Genomic DNA, 21038 nt, shown 5'->3' on the forward strand with positions numbered 1-21038 from the left:
TGTCGCACAGAGGAACGCCAACTGGGTTGTCTGCTATATCTATTTTTTTTACATTTCACTTAGAACTAAAACTTAAATTTTTTCGTAAATTTTGGTTAAATTCAATAGTGTTTGGTTTTATTGAAGTAACCGGTTTTGTTGGCCACGGAATTTATTGTTTTTGAAAGGATCATTTCGTATGTCAATATCTTCGTGATGTAGATTGTTATTGTTTCAAAGTAGCTGAACAGTTTAAAATTGTAGCAACTAAATGTTCCGGAAGCTAGCAATGGAACACCGTCTTCAGACCGTGCTGGATTTTTGAGCTGTATTGTTTATTATTGTTTACATTTTCTGTTAACGTAACATTCATTTTTTAAATGGTTGACATGTGTGCTTAAGGTGAGTACTGGCTTCGGTCGTCAATCAGACAGACAGTATGCTCTCTGGGGAATCTCTACACAACCTGGCCAGCCCAAACTCTCCGATGGCTGTCTGATGGACGGTGAATTGGACCAGACCAGTGGTGTCCTATTTATAGTGTATGATCCAGACTCAAGTATGGTCTATTTAGTTGGCAGGGGAGATACCACTATAAGGTACGTGCAATAATGTTCTCTTCCTATTAAGATCCCTCAGCTTAAACATTCAGTAATTTTTGTTTTATGGGATCTGTTGTACGTGAAGGTCAATTACTAATGTAACACTAAGGGAATAACTGTTGCGTGTACGTTTTGCTGGAACTATCCTTTTCCACTGGAAAGTTTACCCCTTTTTTAATGAAATTCTTACGGTCAATGAATCTATAGTGTTTGCTATCAATATGTCAGCGTCTTTTTCAGAAGTGTGACCGTTGTGTGTTTTAGGTTGTATGAAGTGAAAAACGACTATATGACCTATTTAAACTCTCAAAACTACGGAGAGCCACACAAAGGCGTAGCTGTAATGCCTAAAAGAGGAGTCAATTTCATGGCCTGCGAGATCATGCGTTTCTACAGAGTTCTCCCTAATAAGAACTTAATTGAGGTTCTTAACTGGACTGTACCGAGGAAAAGTGAAATGTTCCAAAAGGATTTGTACCCAGACACCAAGGCCAACCGACCAGCAATCGAGGCTGATGAGTGGCAGAAAGGCGTTGACGCAGAACCAATCATGGTCAGTTAATTAGTGAATCACTTTAGTTACAATAACTCTACGAAGTTTGATAAAATCGCGGTTTGTCTTGTGGAAGTATCTAATTTAACAAGCAACTCATTCATCAATCACATCCAAAATGTGTTTTTTTATAGCTGCGAAGCTGTAAGCTGAGCGGTGCTATATTGCTGTTCGTGGTTTTTTTTACAATTCGAAGAATTTGAATCGTATTGGAGCTCTCTTTTTACGACTCAAAGAGGAGTATTGGAGAAGCCTTTGTAAATCACTTTTATTGGCGTGAATTTTGAAGCAGGTAATGAAACTCGTTAAAAAATTTGGGAGTGGTTAGTGTGCTGAACAAAATTGAAAAGTGGAGCGAAAAAGTGTTTCTTTGTTAATAGCCACCCTCATCTTCTCAGCCGGTTATTATAGCGCTCCTATTTTTTTTTACTTCGTCGAACTTCTTTTCGCTTTACCATTGTGCAGCTTTTTCGACATTTTGCGTGAAATCTTTTTGACTTCTCTAGGCTAGTTTCTCTCTTCTCTCATTCTGCCAAAAGTGAATATGAACATCAGTTGCTCAGCAAAGCAATTCAAAATGAACAGAGTCAGTTTAAAAAATTGAAGTCAGAAAGAGAAACGGGATGAACCCATAAAGCCCAATTTTAGATGCCCGCTATTTGAACGTCGTTCCTATAAGTCTTAGTTACCATCGCTTATGCTTATTGGTATTGGTAGTAGCCCCTGTAGCCGCTCTATAAGAAACAGAAGTATGTTCAACTACGAAATGCCATCAAAATAAATAGGACTTAGAAAATTCTTTTGTACAAAATCTTTTTTTTCAATATCTTCTATTCGTTCAATCCCAATCATGCTTATTGGAATAAACGGCGGCTATTTTCCGGCAATCTGCCGGGTATGTTTTATAGCGATGTTTTAGAGAATCCGAAATTGAGGCGTGAAAAAAATTAATGAGCGAGCAAGCTCGTGTGCGGCTTTTTAAAACAGGTTTTTTAGTTGCTCTCAAACGATGTTTGTGGCAATTCTGTTAGTTTTGTGGCGTTTCTTACTTTTTTGTCTGACCCATTTGGCTTTTCGTCCTCAAAAACGGGATAAACGGAGGACATTAAGAGCTCTTATAGCCTAACGCCTCATACTAGTCACTAAGAAGTAATTCACCAGAACTGTTTTAAGGAGAAAATTTCAAAATGTTTAGGGCTGTTCTTTATCTTAAAACTTGACCCATCAGTCACACCCATCAATCAGACCCGAGCACGCCCCCAATCCATCCACCGCCCGGTGCTTTGGATCCCCTCTTGTCCAGCCTTCCCAACACTACCCCTATCGCTTGACCGCCCATAACTCCGCCTTCCTCCCCCAACTTTCCGCTCACCACCCCCAACTCCGTCTCACCACCACTTCGCTCAACCCCTTGCCAGCATCTCTCCCTAGCTGTGTAATACGGAAGCCAACCGCTCGCGGGTTGTTTGATAGCAATTTGTCCGATGTTAGTCGGTTGTTGTAAATTTTTGGGTTCAGAAGAATGATTGATACTATATTATTTTTAGGGTTGCCTGATAGTTGTTTGAAGGTTTCTGGTATTTAATAGGAATTTTATGCCAAATTATACGTTTGTGATCTATTTTTCTGAATTTTAGTCGATTTTTAGCCATTTTTTGTTGATTGTTTTGTTTCGCTGCTTTAAGTGGGATTTGAAAAGACTCCTATTACCTACGAAATTTTTATTTACCAAGTTAGTTCAGTCTTCTCACAAGATATGTTTTTACTGAGAAATATGACAAAGGATTGAGAAATTTGCAATTGTTTTTTTCCTCTTTTGCATTTCGTTTTTTTGAAATCCTGGACATGTATTTCTAGCCTATTATGACTTCCCTATTGTTTTAAGAGCACTTTAGTACTTATTTGCTTAATTTATATTTTTGTCGGGCTTCATGTGCCATTGTAATATAAAAAAAAATCGTTGCTTTTTCTAGTTGAAGAAATTGTAATTCAATTTCTTTTTAAGAATTTTTTAAAACATGAATTTACTTTTTAATTGCTATTGAACGAAGTTCAGGGTAATTATTGTAAACGTGTTGGTCTTTTTTATGAAAATTTTTTCGCTTGACAATTTTGCGCTTTTTTATTTTTTGACTTCTCAAGTGACTTTTTTTTGCTTTCGGTCATCATTTTTCAGTGATCTCAATTGTTCTTTCTCCGAAGTAAAGCGTGTTGCTAATATAAAATCGGTTGCAGCATAGAAGAATTAAGTGACTCATGGCGCAGTGGTTAGTGCGGGTGGCTATGGATCGAGAGGTTAATGTTTCGAATCCCGTTCGAGGCAAGGTTTTTTGCACCCATAAAGAAAAATTGATTTAAGCTACAAACCCTGACTTAAATTGCCTGCGCTGTCGTTCAAGAGCAATTTTTTTTGACGTTTGTCGGTTTATGTTAGTGTTCTTTTCTCATGAGTAGTATAGGTAGGTACTAGTTTTCTGAATGGGCATTTTTTGTTTTCCTCGAGTCGTTTTTGGAATTATTTCGGCATTTTAGACATTTTGCTCGAATAATTTCCCGAATGTTTTTTTTTAAGATCTGCTAACATATTTTCATGATTTCTGTGATTGATGATGATTGAAGTGATGATGTTTGTCCCGCCGAAACAAGAAGTGGAGCGAAAAAGCGAGTGGAAAGAGTTGTTGATTCTAATTTTAAAGTAGAATTAGAAAACGGTATTGGAAGAAAAATCCGTTTTCTCGCTTGTGATTTTTTCTTGACATGCAGCAGTTTGACTTCAATTGTTGCATTTTCTTTTTCATTTTTTGATTCGTTTTTTGAAAATGGTTTTCCAATCTTTTTAATTGCTCTTGAACGTAGTTCATAGCAATTATTGTAAATGTGTGTGTCTTTTTTTTATGCAAAATTTTCGCTTGACAATTTTGACTTTTCGAGTGACTTTTGCGCCCTTAACTTTTTGCATTTCGCGTGATCTAAAATTCCCTCTCAATCACAATTTCAAGCAGCTGAACTCAATTGGCGGCAATTTAATACTAAAAGTGAAATAAAAAGTGCGCCGAAACTGGTGTCATTTTTTACTTTAAATCTTAATAGTGGTATATGTTAACCTCTAATGTGGTTATTTGAAGCCCACCATAGAATTTCTTAGTCCCATTTAGGCTCCCCCCCCGACTGAAGCAGGCTGCAATTGATTAGAGCTCCCACTAGTCGTTCAAAAGCAATTCCTCCGACGTTTAGTCGGTTATGTTCATAGTTCATACTAGGTCGAGTTTTTTGTTTAGTCAATGAAAACTCTTTGAACGCTCTCAGGACTTGTCCTGCTATGTTTTTTTTATTATTTAGGTCGCCGAATAAAAATTTGTTTCGCTTTACCTCATTTTGCCGCTTTTTCGACGTTTTGCATGAAATCTTGTTGGCTTCTCTTGACTAGTTTCATTCTTCGCTCATTCTGCTCAAAGTGCTTTTAAACAGCAGTTGCTCAGCGAAGCAATCCGAAATGAACAGAATCAGTATCAATAACTTATATCAAAATTGGAAAACGGATAAACGCATAAAGGCCATTTTTAGACTTGAACTTTATTCTTATTTGAAGGCTTATTGACTATGATTCTAGTCCCTTTATGTCATTAAGAAGCATGACTATGTCAACAATATGAAATCAGGATAATTAGCACTTTAAAAATGTTTTGTATATCAATCGTTTTCCATTTTTCTGTTCTTTCCGCCCTAATAGGGTTTAAGAGCATCAATGGTGGCTATTTTCGGGCAATACGGTACGTTTACCATTGGATCATACATAGCTTACCTCACTCAATAAAATGAGTGCTGCGCTTTAGAACTTAAGTTTAATTCGAAATAGTTTAAGGTCAAAGGAACTCCTGTGCAGAAAATGCTTCTAATAAAAATCCAACAACCCTTATTAATTGAGCGCTAAATGTTTTACATAATTTTTTGGGCGGCGTCGGTAATTTTTTCAACTTAAATTTCTTGATCTGTTTATCTGTATTATATGGCACGGAAGTCTATTTCGCAGCTATTCCAGCAGTGCCTGGCTAGGTTTTTCGGATTCGAGACTTCTGTATTCAAAGAATGTAAAGTTTGGACATTGATGAATTGCGGAGAATAGAGCGCAGTAATTTTGGTCTTGCAGATTTTTAATAGCTCGAGCAAAAAGTGTTTGTTCTTGTGCGGATTTCTCAGTTTTAACGCGTGGTTTTTTATTTGACACGTTTTTCCTGCTTGTATCAGGAGTAACTAATTGCTCTCAAACTATGTATGTAGCAATTTTATTAGTCCTGAAAGTCTTTGCAAAAAGTGAAAATTTGGACCACCAACTTTTCGTCTTGAGAAAGGGATAAACTGGGAAGTTGATTTGTTCTCCCAGAGCCTTACCAGTATCTAAGTATGTGATTCAACGAAGATGCCGAGGGGAAAAAATTATGGTATGAAGGAAATTTGGAGTTTTAGACACCCAAGTTCAACCAGCCCACCACGAACTCTGCTATGTAGGCTTAAACTTACGTTGTTAAAGGCAATTTTTGGTAGATTGGTTACCCCACTTATTCTTTTGCCCCAATTTAGTGGAGATAGCTGCACTACTCTTTAAACTAGTGACTACCAAAGTAAGCCCATCAGACCTGTCGCTCGCTCGTTGTCAGTTTACTTTTGGGAGTTGGCAAGGGTAGGCATTTAGCATATTTAATGTTAAGCTATTGCTATCGCTTTAGTAGCCATTTATAGCAGGTTTTTTTTAAGTTGGGCTAAGGTGATTTTTGTTGCACTTATTATTGGCCAACGTTAGCCTCTCAAAGTTTTTCTACTCATTGATGTACACAATGTAGTGAGTACCCTCAAGGTCAGAAGAGCGAAAGCAAGATGAACGGGATAAACCGATAAAGGCTGCTCATTTAGTTAAAGTGAATTAGGTTATTAAAGTTCATTAGAGTGATTACTAGCTGGCATCATAATTGCCTTCAGTTTAGAATCTGAATCAAGTAGAGTTATGCAATCGAACTTAAACTGCACTTCAAATTAGAACTTTTTTTGGCACTTGGAAAAGAAACTTGTCAGCTTGTATTTTTTGTTTCTATCACAATGTTTGTTACGAAGTCAGCGGCGGCTTTGTTCCAACAATTTGCCGGCTATGTTATGATTTTAATGTTTGTTGCTGTTTTGCTCTATTTTGGAACCATGTTGAGCAATAATTTTTCAGCTGGCTGCTTTTTATTAATCATTTTGAAGACAAATTACAGTGAAAGTTATTTTATCGCTGTTAATTTTATCCGTCGTTTTGACTGGCGTTTTTTATCCGGCGTATAAAATAAACACAAGTTGATTTTAGAATACAGAAACTCGGAAAATATTTTGATGGATTGTAATTTTATTTTCCTTCACAATGTGTCGAGATTCATATATCCTTAATAAATTAAGCAGATGTTCCGCTCAGGATACAAAACAGAAGTTTTGGTTTGTTTTGTGTTGTCAAGGGCACATACATATAGAATTGTAAACTTTTGTTTCGTAAAAGATAAGTTCTGAATTTTCGCCCTTTTTCTTCTAGTTGACCAAAATTTGAGCGAAGATTGGGAATGGGAACGGTCGGAACATAAAGTGCGTCCGCGCATTACCGAGCCTCCTTGTTTTCTTATAAAAACAGTTTGTTGCGTATTTTTGCGTTAATTGAAGCTCGTTTAGCCTGAAACCTATTCTCGTGTTTTCGAAAGAATGACCATCAAGGGTCATCAGGAAGAATAATTTTTAATATCACGGAAGAAATGGAATCCTTCATAGGCTGAGATCTCTAAAACGGTTCTACTACTCACCGGATTGATTTAAACTCCTTCATTTTTACCCTAACCTTTTTCTCAAAGCCGACATAGGGTTGGTATAACGAGTTTCAGTATTAATATCCAGAATTACAGAAACTGGTGTTTTTAATGCTACCATAATTGCAATCGTCTTGCCATCCTTGAAGAGAAAAGATAATGAAATTACGAAATGTACAAACTCACGCGTTCAACAGTGGACCGACCAGAAAGCCAGCAACAGATTTTTTCAAGGGCACCCACAATAAAAGACAATCGAATTAGAAAAAGATTGTGGCAACTACCTGCCAGTGCCACTGATGATGAGTAGTCTAAGTAAAGTTCTCTAATGTTAAAAAATGACCTTCGAATACTCGTTAAAGGCCCTACAATAGTGGTTAAGTGGTTAGCTCCACACCTTGAGCTTTGAAAGGCATCCCACACAAGAGGGAACCTGTCCACGACCGCAATGTTGATTAAAAAGATTCAGGAGGATTGGCAGATCTCCTTATTACGCATAATTAGAGCACAACATTAAACAGTGGCAGGTTTCAAATTGCTAATTTGTCCCCAATTTCATGCAAAAACGAATTTATCGAACTTTGCTGGGGTTTTAGGGAGTGATACTTGGGCGTGCATGAGAGCACAACTGTTGAATTGTACTAAATCCATTCGAAATTTTCTGCAGCAGCAAAGAAATCAATCTGTAAACTTTGGCCCTCGTTTGATAACTCCTCACTGGTACTCTAGTTTTGCTCTTGAATAACAGTTCACATAAATAACTCAGCATTACTCATCTTATCTAGTTATGTAATCTTATCTATTGAAGAATGTTATTTTCTCGCAATGGTTTTTGGAAAACTATTAAAAACGGCTTTTGAATTCGATGGATACCAGAGAGTTTGCTTTTCTTCACGCAACCATAAATCAGGATACGGTATTTCCAGATGGGTTGAAATTGGTTTTGTATAATTTCTCAGTTTAATATTCATCACATCCCGTAGCTTGTACGCTATACTGCAGAAACTTCCTTTTGTGTATGTGATCAATATGATTGGAAAGACAACTAATAGAGGAATCCAATTCAAGTTTTTATTTGGGTCTATTGCTTTTGCTTTTTGCTGGACAAAGTTTGGAAAGTTTTGTAAATGTCACTTTGATCTCATCGACGGTTTTTTTGCTTAAATTCAAATCATTTGGTATCTCATCCATTGGTCAACTGTTTCTGAAAAAGATCTTTCTGGAACTCATTGTATATAGTTTGATGAAAATGTTGGTGTCAGTAACAGAAACAGTCGCCGATGAATTGATGACAAAACAGGTCAGAGCACAAATGTATATCAAAGAAAACGTCCAAGAACTAAGCATGGATGTAATCAATATTTGATAAGCCGCTGGATATTATCATTTCTACTTTCATATACTAGTATCGGTTCTCTACAAAACGCTTTACCAATTTTTAGCTGGATCCACTATTTCCGTAGTTTTCCTGTCTTTCAAGTATTATATCGTAATCAACACCGTCAAAAGTTTGCTGCAAATCCAGTAGAGCCATTGGTTTACCGTCACCATCTTTATATGGTTGTTTTGCTATTTTTAGCCACGCTGGATAAATGCCAAAATTGACACAGTTATTGAGGATCGTTGTAAAAGCTCTTAACTAATTGATGAACAGTGTTCTCGAATTTTTTGAACAGCCATCTTAGCATTTCTGTCGCTCAATTTGGGTGAAGATAAACGACTGTTCATGTCTCCTGACAAAATTTTTGTCAATTTTCTTTTCGCATTTAAATCGGCACCTCTACCTGGAATTGAGGATTCATTTTTTGCGTTATTGCAGTCAAAATTTTCAGGAAAATTTGCTTTTGCTTTGGAGCCAATAAATTTGTTAATTACAGAATCATGCAATAAGCTTTAAGCGCTATAGCGATGCACTTATCTCTCGCGATCTTTCTTTTTTACTTAATGTTTATTACTTAAGGTTTCATTGAAGTTTTAAGATCAAGACTATGCGCAAATCTTATTTACTTAACTTGCTTGCCATCGAGAAATTAAAACTGACATCTAATTTTTTATGAACAATAAGGTTTTTAATGAACATCTAACGTTCAGTTTTGTTTTGCATTTTCGGAAGCATTAATGCACATTCACATATATTGTCATCCGCTGATGCAAAGCTGTGATTTACAGAATGCTTGCTCGGGACGTTGTTCTATATATGATCTATACAATTTTCTGAGTGTGATGTTTCTCTGCTTACACAATTTTCACGTAGTCAATGGAAGCCAACCAACGAAAGCTCTTCATATAACCCAAAACAATCGATAACTTTTTTTACAGATCGATATTCAAATCTCTCGCAGTTTGAGGATTTTTGTTCTAAGACATTTTCTATTCTCAATAAGAAACAACTATTGGAATCGGATGGCGGTTTATATAAAACGCAATGTTAACGCTCAGAACATCAGCTTTAAAGTGCAGTTTAAAGCTTCTAGCTTTAAACCTGTTCGCCACATAAATGTCTACGTCACCGCCACTCGCACCACGGCTTCGTTAAAGAAAATGATATCTATCAATATTAATTCAACAACTGGTATCCCGAACCCTCAGTATCTCTAAATATGAATGTTAATCATACCAAATGTATAATGAAATGGAATCGAAGTAAATTGATCGTAAGGTGAATGAAACCGGGTTAAATGACGGATGGTTAATTTAATAGGAGTTCTTCGTATATTTCGAATATTTCTCCATTTTTAATTTGTTTAGTAATTTTTTAGTTGAATTTCTGTACTATGACTTAATAGCCGGTACGGTTTTGGTTTCGCCCGTTAAAATGTTTGCATATGTATTGGGTTTTTATGCTCGCTATGTTGGTATGTTCAAATGGTAATGGAGAATCACTTTCCATTACTAGGCATTGCAAACCATTGTCGGTGCAAGAGTGTACGTGCGTGTTTTCACTCACTTTTGAAGACGAACATTTTGTATACAGTTCAACCTCCTTGCGAGCTGAAACGAATGAAATAAACAAAGTAAACATTGCTGAAAATAGTTTCACAGATTTACATCGAAAAGCTAGAGTTAACAGTCATGTGCGATCCTTATTTGCTCAAACAAAGTCTGTAGCAGTTTTTCCAGCCCTTTTGATATTCTATGCAAATTTACTAGGAAAAAATTTCCTCTGACTGGCGGTTTTTCGTTATTCATTGGCTATGCTTAAATTTGCATCGATGAGCAAAATAACGAGGTGGCATTTTTCCAGGTGCCAATTCAGTCTTTGCAAGAGAGTACAGAAAAGAAGAAAGGACCAGAGACATCTGGTCCTCCTGGGGCCAATAGGGCTGCAGCCATAGCCGCCAGAGCTCAAGCCAGAGCTCAGCAACTCGCAGATGAGAAGTATGGACAGACGGGAACCCAGAAGTCCAGCAGGTTATATACACCGTTTTCTTGTCTGTTTGGGCATCTCAATTATTTGACCCCTGCACGTTATGCGCCCTGAGCTAGAAAATATTGGGCATCATAGAACAAATATGCGTGTATAATTGCTCATATACAAATAGGTTATAATATAAAATTATTTCGCTATGTATCTTCCTGGTCGATGTTATATTCAAAGATGTGAGTATTTTATAAGCTGTTGAAAACAGTTATTTGAAGCGAATAAATCTCGGGGCGTCATAGAGAGAGAGAGCAAAAATGTGTTAGATTGAGCTTCCAGAAATAAAAATATTGAAAAGGGAATTTTCATTTGTGATTATAGGTACGAAAGGGAGAAGGAAGCTGCTGGATTTGTGACGTCACCCACCACAACAAATGGACACCACAATTCAGATGTCAATGGTAAGATAAAAATTTAAACTACTGAGAGCTTCCGGAGCTATTTGGGCGTTCTACCTTGTAAAAATAATAACTTGAAGATTGTAGCGGTTAAAGGAATTTGAATTGCAATGGAACTTCAGTTGCAAGATGGGCAAAAGTGGAACGAGGAAGTCGAGCTATGTCTTAATCTATCTTTTTGATAGTATTTGATAATTAATTGCTCTTGAACAAAGTTCATAGCAATTATTGTAAACGTGTGTCCTTTTTATGCAAAATTTTCGCTTGACAATTTTGACTTTTCGAGTGACTTTTACGCCCTTGACTTTTTGCGTTTCGCGTGATCTAAAATTCTCTCTCAATCACAATTTCAAGCAGCTGAACTCAATTGGCGGCAATTTAATACTAAAAGTCAAATGAAAAGTGCGCCGAAACTGGTGTCATTTTAAAATTTAAATCTCAATAGTGGTATATGTTAACCTCTAATGTGGTTATTTGAAGCTCACTATTGAACTTCTTAGTCCCATTTAGCCCCCCCCCCCACTGAAGCAGGCTGCAATTGATTAGAAATCCCTCTAGTCGTTCGAGAGCTATTCTTCCGACGTTTAGTCGGTTATGTTTTTTTTTGTAAGTTCTGCAATTAAATTTTGCACCAATTTTAGAAGGGCTTAGAAAGTTTGCAAACCTACTTCTGGCTGTTGAAAATGAGGAAAACAGGATCTTTTCCGTTTGTGCCCCCAGTACGTTATGCGCCCCCGTTACAGAGCACGTGCTATTACATAGTAAATCATTATGTAAAAATGTGACACGTGCGTCTGGAGGGGGGGGGGGGGGGGGTGCAAATAATATGCGCCCACTAAGCTGGGGGGGGGTTACAAACGAATAAGTTCCGAAAAACAATTCGAAAAAATGAGTACAATTGAAGTAGAATTGAGTACCAATTTTTCGTCTGACCCATTTGACTTTTCGTACTCCAAAACGGGATAAACAGGTAGCGCCCAGCAGGCATTAAGTGCTCTTAGATCCTTCCCAACGGTGGGAGGGGGCCTTCAAAGGCCCCCTCCCACCGTTGCTGCCACCCCCTCCCGTCCCCCCCCCCCCACACACACACACACACAAACACACCCCCTCCCGTGCAGCCCCCCACCCACTGCGGTCACCTCACTCCCCTTCAATTCAGCTAGTTAGCCTCGCTAAACCGCGGCTAGCTACTGACGAAGTCAACTGCTCGCCGGTCGTTTGAGAGCAATTCGCCCGACGTTAGTCGGTTATGTTAAATATTACTTTTACATATGTAAAGATAATTGGGTCGACGGAATTTGGTTATTTTAAGAAAATTTTATCAGATAATTTTAGTCGGTTTGCGTAATCGTCTCACATTCATTGAAAAGACAGCAAATTTTGAATCTAGAAAATGAGCAAGAACTTACAGACCTTAAAGACAATCATCCTTTCCTCTATGAATATTTTATGCCTACAGTTGTCAAAAGTTTCGGATTTCGTCAAGTTTTGTAGAAGTAGAAGATACGTGAAGTAAGTGGTAACCCGCCAGCTGTTTGATTTAAGAGCCATTTGGATCAAAATTTTGTTTGATCTGAGAGCTTCATTTACAGATGAAATCAACAGCAACTAATTCACGATTGAATTTTTGGGTTGGCAGGTCTTTCCTGTTTCCCGAAATTTTAGTTTTAAGTTATGAATCTGTATATTAAATAATCTTTGTTCAAAGTTTGAAGCAATTATTGTGGTTGTGTTTGCCTTTTTAAGATGTAACGATTGTAGTTGGAAAATTGTAAAAATCCCAAGATATCGATCGAAAATTGTCAACTCGTAATTTTGTACCGTCCAGGAATTTGGCATGTTTCAGACAACAGCCAGGGCGACGCCAGTGGAGGACAAGCATCTGCAGCTCAGAGCAAACACATCGCCCAGCTCGTTGACGAGATGAGAAAGTTGACTCTGGTAGTAAAAGCACACGAATCCAGAATCAAACAACTGGAAGAACAGCTGCTAGTGGCCACTGCAAATCAGAACAACAACAATCAACAACAGACTGGACAACAACAGGAGTCATCAGAAGTGTCCGCTGTCAAGAACGGAATTGATATTTTCAACTGAACAAGTAAAGAGAAAAGTTCTAAGTGATGCACATTTTATTTTCAGGTACAGTCTATTTGGCCCTTATTGCTGAGAAACATTATAAAGTAGTCCCGTTGATTAAGTTGTGCTTCTAAACTACTGTTTGATCGATTAGTTTTTGATGCTTTAATAGTGTTTGATGCTTAGAATTATAAATTGGGATTCCCTCTTTCCGAGGCGTCGGGAACTAAATTTTGTTTTTGTGGTCGTCATGGAAATATATGCTTAGTTTGGTTAAGGTCATTCACTTCATCACAAACACACCTTTTCATTTTCCGAGTTTGAACCAAAATTTAGGCTGAAAATGAAAGCTGTGAAATGAAGAACTTTGCGCCAGTGCTCTGTAAAGGGGACCCGAATCCTACATAAATGAAATGAATTGAATCAGTTTGGATGAATTTGAAATTAACAGCCTCAAAATTCAACCGACCCATCTCATGCAGTTAAACCCTTTGAGTCAAAGCAGGCTGCTGCAGGTCTTAAATTAAAAACCCACGGAGCTATCAGAAATTTAGTTAAGATTTCTCATCCATAATGTTCTCGTAGTTGCTTAATGTTCTATATCAAATCAATTTAACGTACTAACAGGAAATGATAACAAAGCGCCTTTTTCCTTATTCTTTGTACTGATTTTGTATTAACTATTTGCTAGAGCATGAAATGATGCTTAAATTTTGCATGTTTATTTTGGGTGAATTTCTTTAAATATATATAAATGGAGGCCTCAAATTAATCACTGTCATGTCAATAACAAGCTTCTAGAATGTTCTTGAGTAACCAAAATCGGGCAATGATGTTAGCTTAGATCTTTAGTAGTATCGAAAATTCTTGATCCATAACAAACAAGTTATTTTGTGTAATGCGAACCATAAATTTGATCATATGTCGCGGTAGTGCAATATTTGCTATTAATTACTATTAATAACTCAAGTTTCGAAACAAGTTGGTGGTAATTAAACATGTATAATGATGTTTTCTTGTCAGCCGGTAAAATATAACTATCCATTGTTTATGTTTTATTCTTGGCATAAATCAAAAATATGCTGCTTGTGGGAATGACTAATTATGCCTTATCATGAAAAAAATAGTCCAAACAGGGTTGTAAAAACCCTTTGTAAAAAAAGGTAAAAAGTTATAAATGTTTTTAAACAGGATCCAGGTTATAAACAGATTTCATTTTGGATTGTTCAATGGATCAAGAATTTGCATAAGAGATCTTTTGTTTAGCAAATTGATAGTATTCAACTGATTCTGATTTGACGAAATAGATGTGGAAAAATTCCAACAGTTAGCTCTTAGAACAATTCTTTGAAGTGTAGTCATGTTGGCATTTAATTTCGATCAAGTTGTGCTGTGAATTGAGTAGAAATAGTTTTACTTACATGATAACAAAGAAACTGTCCAACACACACAATCAATTGAAAAGGATTTATTTTGTCATATATTTTATATTTTTTGTAAATACAATTTAATGATTAACGTGGCAATCCTGTTGGTCGAGCAAATCAATACAAAAATTAATCTCTCGCTCTGATCGAAAAAGATTTTCACAGATTGTATCTGCCTCACTTTAACCTGGATTTAAAATATCGGACAACTAATTTGTCTTTTATAATATGAAAACCAAGCTGGGAACCATTTTTATCCTTTAAAATAAATCAATAATTTTTCCATTTTCCCAGAGAATTATGGCTATTGTGTCTACTATGACAAAGAATCAAGCAACATAGCTAATTAGTTCTTTTGGCTCTGATTCTTGGATACTGAAAAAACTGAAAATTCCAAGTATTGTGCGAAAGTTATCATGACTTGAGCAGTTATTCGTAAATATTTAAACTGTCTTTTGCTCGGCTATTTTTTAGCAATAGATGTCGAATCGGTGACAATATTGAGTGTGCTTTTGCTTTTCTTTCCCACAGCGTCAATTTAAGCAGATTGTTTGTTTTACTGTTTTTTCTTCCCTCCCCATCCCCTATTTATAGTGCTAAATCATTTTTCCTGCTTTTTAATGTGCTAATGCCACCTTCCCTTTTACAGTAAGTCAGTACATGTGTAATATTGAGGGGCTGTTACAAATTTCGAAATGTACTGTACCATTTATCCACCCATTTTAAGTGGTTAGTAATTAGGAACCTCAGTAATAATTAGTTAACTTTTAGAAGTAGTGTGAGTGAAAGTTAATGAAGTTATTATTTTACTGCTTTGTAGTGTTTCTAATTTTAGATCTTTAGCCCCCCCCCCCATTCCCTCCCCTCCCACCCCACCCGTCAAACTCGCTCACGACGCGCACTCAACTCAGCATTTAATCATCTGTGACGTTAATAGGACATTTGCAATCGCCTTCCTCTCCCGAACCTCTGCCCCAATTTTTATATACCCTCCCTTAATGTGTTAATTTAAATCTTTTACTTATGCAGAGTTGCGCAAATATACTCTTTGGCCGCCGCTAGAGGATATACTGTATTTGATCCTTGAACCATCGCCCAAGTTTTTGAATGAGAATTAGAACAGTTTTTTTGTCGCCGTTTGAAAATGATCTTGAATTGCACTAACCAGGTTGAGTATAAGCTGTTAAAAAATTCAGTTTGCAAACATATTACGTCAATTGCCTCACGTAACAAATAATTTTGTCCGTCGCTTAATTTTTTTTGGTTAATGAAAGAGATTTTTTTGAACTTTAATAGTAGGAATTTTACCGAAAAGTGCAATATCTTAGAAACTGCCATTCATCAATTGACTGACGGTTTTTTTTTTAAAAAAAAGAGGCTAATAGTAGTTTTAAGATCTGGGAGAAATTCAATCTCGGGTTTTAGCGCAATTAGCACCATCTAAATTGGTAATGTCCATGTAAATTGTGATGTGCTGTTTGTGGTGATAAAATAGTTTTTTATGAGCGAGTCGTTGTGTGATGAGTATAGTATGTATAGAACAGTGCAACATATTTTTGTAATTTGTTGTGATTTTGTGATTTGACTCTTCTGCTGTTACCCTACACTACTATTAGTTATACTACTATTACTATACTACCTGTAATGTTCCTTAAATCTCCCCTCCTAGTGATTGATGATCGATCGTTTCTATTTAATAATTTTATGCAACTTTATTTGCAGACACACAACTTAAAAACCTAATTCAATATTTAATTCTCCACCTATTCTTTTTCGCGCGTAAGCGGAAGCTCTTAACTAGGCACCAAAAATGTTGGAAATTCTTGGAATTCTTATATCACTCATCTATATTTCAGCAGATTGACAGCTAAATTGCAGCCAAACAATGTCAAAAGATAACAGTATTTGTATGCTGTAAGCTTGCCATGTACTCTTAACGGCAAAACTACCATGTTTATGTAGCAGTGAACTGAAATTGGTTAACACATTCAGGACGTACTTGATTTGTATGAGTTATAGAGAGCCGATTCTTAAGAAGGTCTATGAGAGGTCTAACACCATTACGACTAAAGGGATTTTGGCGAATAAATGCAGCAGAAGTTATTTAAAGTCAAACTAGACCAGGAGGATCACTGCATGCTGCGCAAAGCTTAGAAATTGTTCCAACCCGTGCATTTGTAACTGAAGAACGAATTATCATCAGAATAACCCATTCTTCAAATCTCGCTTAATTTTGGAAATTTCTAAACTCGCTCTAAATAAAGTTACTGAAAAAATTCTGATTTTTTGGCTTGAGAATTGGAATAAAAAACTAACCTCCTTGTTGCTTAACAGGAAGGCAAATAATACTTCTAATATCCCTGAATTAAATTACGAAATCACCAGTCTAAATACTTCAAGACAAATCCCTTTATTTGTCGGTACATCTGACTACACATTGAGCCTTGAAGTGAGATAGATATCAAATAATCAGCAGATGATTATCAACAGGAAGGATTAAAAGCAGCAAAATTATGTATAGAATTTTAGTGCGTTTTAATTTTGGTATCTCTACTCATTTCTTCATTGAAAATGTTTTTAAAACTATGGAAATCACCGGACAACTTTGCATCAAATATGTCTGGTGAAGTTAGCATTTTTATAACCAGCTCGAAGAAACCAGAATCTAAAAAGAAGGAATTATGTAGAGAAACTTAACAGTTCCACAGCAGTGCGAGCTGGAGCACGGCTTGATTGTTGGAATCTTCTTTTTCATGCTTAAGAGAGTTGTGTTTGAAACTATGCTTAATAAAAATGAGAAAGTATAAATTTTCAGCTAACAAATAATGATCATTGTTGAAATCGATTGCTACCTGATTTATTAATAGCCGCACAGCGATAGCTGGGGCTATTATTGGCCTTCTCTTGGTTTTTTTTACAATTCAAAGAAATTGAATTGTATTGGGGCGCTGTCTTTTTTACGACTCGAAGAGGAGTATTGGAGAAGTCCTTTTTTTAAATCAATTTTATTGGAGTGATTTTTGAAGCGGGAAATGAAACACGTGAAAAAATTTGGAGCGATTTTGTTGCTGAACAAAATGAAGAGTGGAGCGAAAAAAGAGTGGTTTTCTGTTCATATCGCTGTTTTCTAGAGAGCGAGAAATTGAGGTGTGAAAAAAAATTCTGTAAGCGAGTGAAATTTTTTCACGTGCGGCATTTTAAAGCAGTTTTTTTTAATTTTTTGGTTAAGAGGTTTAGTTATGATTTTCTTTTAACTTTAGGCTGGTTTTGGCAGAGGTTTGAAAGTTTCTGAAAATTTATTTGAATTTTATGCTAATTCGGTAGTTTCATGTATTTTGATGATTTTCGGACTAATTTTTGCAATTTTTTTTACTTTTGTTTTGTTTTACTGCCTAAAATGGGCACTGAAAAGAGCCCTGTTACTTGAACAATTTTTAGTTTACAAGTGGCTGAAGTTTTGTTGATATAAAGCTTTTTTTGTTTAAAAATATGACGAAAAATGGCAAAAATTGGAACTATTTTTTTTAATTATTTGCAGTTTTTCGTTTTTTTCTGGACTGTAGACAAGTTTCGTTGGCCTATTATTGCTTGCCTATTGTTGTGCGAGCGATTGGATACCCTATTGGCTGGAAATAATTTTTCTTTGTGTTTAGGTGCTTTTGTAATATTAAAAAATTTCCAAAACTTCCAGTTTTTTAGTCAAAGCTGTTTGTAAGAGCTTTCTTTTCATGTTTTGGCTTAAAGTATTTCTAAAATTTCTTAAGAGTGGTTTTAGTAGTTACTGGATGTGTTGACGAAGTAATTTTGGCAGAGATACTTAAATCGGGATCTGAAGTTATGACAAAATTTGATCAGATTTTTTATCATATTCTCATAGATTTGATTTTTACTTTTTTGTATTACGGTTTTGTTTTAAGATAATCCTAAATTAGTGGAGGCACGTTTTGTCTGATGAGTAGTTGGATGTCATTTAAGTGGATTTCCACTTCGAATGGTTTCCGGAATTCTTCCGGCTATGTTTTTTTAAGATCTGTGCACACATTTTCATGATTTTTGAAGTCAAATTTGAGTAGTGATTTTGGTCACGCCGAAACAGGAAGTGGAGTGAAAAAGCGAGTAGTTTTGCGGCGTGAATTTTTTGCTCTAAATTTAAAGTATAGTGAGAAAACTGTGTTTGAACAAAAATTCGCTTTCTCGCCAGTGGTTTTTTGTTCACATAAGGCAATTTCACTTAGATTTTTACATCTTTTTTCAATTTTTTGGATCGGATTTTTTTCTAAATAGTTTTTCCAATCCATTTATAGTCCGTTCTTGGTCTAGTTTTCTGTTTAATCAATGAAAATTCTTTGATTTGTACGTCAGGATTTGACTTGCTATGTTTTTTATTTCGTCGTCACGATTTTTGTTACAACCATATGACGTCACAATCACTTCAAATCTGCTTTTTGTTCATGCAGTTTCAACTGAAGTGCGTGGGTGACGTCATTTTTCGCTCTTAGTGGAGCGAGTTTTTTTTGTTCATTCGGGTGATTAAATTTTTGGTCACACTTGACTTACCTCACTTTTATTTACTTTAATTCAAAGAGATAAGGCCAAATGGGTGTGTGTCACTCTAAATGAAGGTTATTTGAGAGCAGCTAATAGATGCAGCAAAAACTTATACAGATTATTAATCAAAATGTTACATATCGGCCTTCAATGAAAAGACGAATTTTTTTGGTGTCTTTTTTACTGTTTTTTTTGAGAATGCGGATCTACAAAGCTCTTGCGGTCATTTTCTGGCAATCTGCCAGCTATGGATTTGAGAATTGTTAGTTGACATCTGCTCTGCTGAAAAATTCTAAATAAAAGCTTATTGTTTTTGGATTGAAATCAGATTGTCACCATGAAGTAAGAGTTAAAGGCTGTCACTATCAACACTTGGAAAATTAACGTTCAAAAGATTTTCACGATGCACCAGAATTTGCCGGATCTGCATCAAAGTTGTTTCATGTTATTTTAAAACTCTCCGAATAAGATGTTTCAAGATTATTTCAAAATTCGTAAATAACTTCAAATGAGTAGTGCGTATTTTAATAAATGATAAAGGCGCAGAAAGTCAAACCAGAACATCTAAGAAGTTTTCGAAAGCGGGTATAGAATCTCTAATCCACAACAGTGTGAACCGAAAGAATAGCATAAGTTTGTCTAGAAAATTTCTCACTTTTTTGCCAAATTGCATAGAAGGAGACTATTTTGTAGTAAAAAGAACCTACAGTCAAGAGGCCTCAGTTCAATTACCAATAAATTCAAAAAAACGATAGAATGGGCCAGAAATTGCAAACAGACTTGAAAGTCAGCAAGTTAGTCGAAAAATTGTCAAATTGATCACCAAAACGACAAAAAAACAGGACATACAGGCAATAACATTTGAAATCAAGACTAAAACCCCAACGCTATTCGTGGAAATTAACTATCAGTTAAAATGTTTAAACGGCCTTTCAACCAAATTTTCAGTGCCCCACTGTGTCAATTGAAATCAATTGCAAACGAAAAAAAAGTTAGAAAAAGGCTAAATTCAATACTTTTCTAACAACTGATCAAAGCAGAGCTGATAAAAACTATAGGTCTTAGTAAAATGATAGAGCGATAAATGCCAGAATGTGGAAAATAAGGACAGAAACAAAAACACATAAAGCAAAAAGACTTGTACTTAATTTTTGAGAAATAGAAAACAAATTGCAAAAAAATTGAAGTAGAAAAACAATTACATTTCCTTATTCAGCAAAAAAATTAAATAGCTATCCTCCTGTATAGATTAAGACGTCAAAGCATTATTCAAAGATTGAAAGCAATAAAAATTTTTTGCAATTTAACTAGCAAAAAATTTTTTCAAAAATACTCTTATGAAAAAAAATCTTGTAGAATTTAAAATACTAAAATCCATAAAATTATTCGATTATCAGTAAAAAAAAAATGGAATCTCTGACAGTGCACAAAAAGTCTTTTTCTGGTAATTAAATTCAAAAAACTGATTAAAATTGGACAAAAAACTGCCAAAATCGGGCAACAAATCTCTGAAACAAAAATACTCCACGTTATAAAGATGCATTCAAAACGTGAAAAATCAGTAGTAAATTGCCATATGCACTGATTTTTAAAAATTCGTTTTAAGATCCAAAAATCAAGAACAATTTTAAAAAGCCAAAAATATACTAAAAAACTGGGAATTATGTGCCCATTTAAATTTTAAAACGCATTAACAGACTCTCAAAAACACTCTGGTATCAATTTCAGAGGTTCACATATTAATACAGCTTCTATCAAAAATTATTTCTGCGAAAAACTCAATCATGAGAAAAATTTGGCATTTTGGACGAAAAAACGGCTAAAAATGGTCGAAAAGTCATTCACTGATCGAAGCGCATAATCAAAAAACTTCTCTCGCTCAGAAAAAAATAATTTCACTCGGCAATTTTACTCTTTCGATTTTAGGTCAAAACGCCGTCTGAAAGAATAGTACTTCCGGTAAAAAAATTTAAGAAAACCAATACACCTCTTCGAGTCGTAAAAACCAAGAACACCCCAATATAGCTACGCTCGCATAAAGTTTCGCACCTATAAAAAACTTGTTTAGTTTTAAGTTGAAACTCACTAGTTAAAGTTAGTGTTGTTGACGCATGAGTTAACAACCGCATTATAAAGAATATTTAAAAAATGTGTGAGCTTTCTCTGGTAAGCTTAAGATTATGAAGGAAATTTGCTACCTGCAGTATTT

General features: G+C 35.6%; 2 protein-coding genes across 2 annotated transcripts in view; one reads left to right on the forward strand and one right to left on the reverse strand.

Moving 5' to 3' along the window:
- LOC142351907 (coronin-6-like) overlaps positions 1–16043 on the forward strand; it is a 560192-nt gene extending 544149 nt beyond the window's left edge. Inside the window, exons 6-10 of the mRNA XM_075404165.1 lie at positions 382–578; positions 846–1134; positions 10201–10367; positions 10699–10778; positions 12622–16043. Coding sequence (XP_075260280.1) covers positions 382–578; positions 846–1134; positions 10201–10367; positions 10699–10778; positions 12622–12872 — 984 coding nt within the window. The 3' untranslated portion in view covers positions 12873–16043. The remainder of the gene's footprint in view (positions 1–381; positions 579–845; positions 1135–10200; positions 10368–10698; positions 10779–12621) is intronic.
- LOC142351909 (26S proteasome non-ATPase regulatory subunit 5-like) overlaps positions 1–21038 on the reverse strand; it is a 225450-nt gene that overhangs the window by 99448 nt on the left and 104964 nt on the right. The gene's annotated exons all lie outside the window — the stretch shown is intronic.

Source organism: Convolutriloba macropyga, chromosome 13 (genome assembly GCF_964194025.1).
Source record: "Convolutriloba macropyga chromosome 13, txConMacr16.3, whole genome shotgun sequence".
In the NCBI taxonomy this organism is placed as follows: Eukaryota; Metazoa; Xenacoelomorpha; order Acoela; family Convolutidae; genus Convolutriloba; species Convolutriloba macropyga.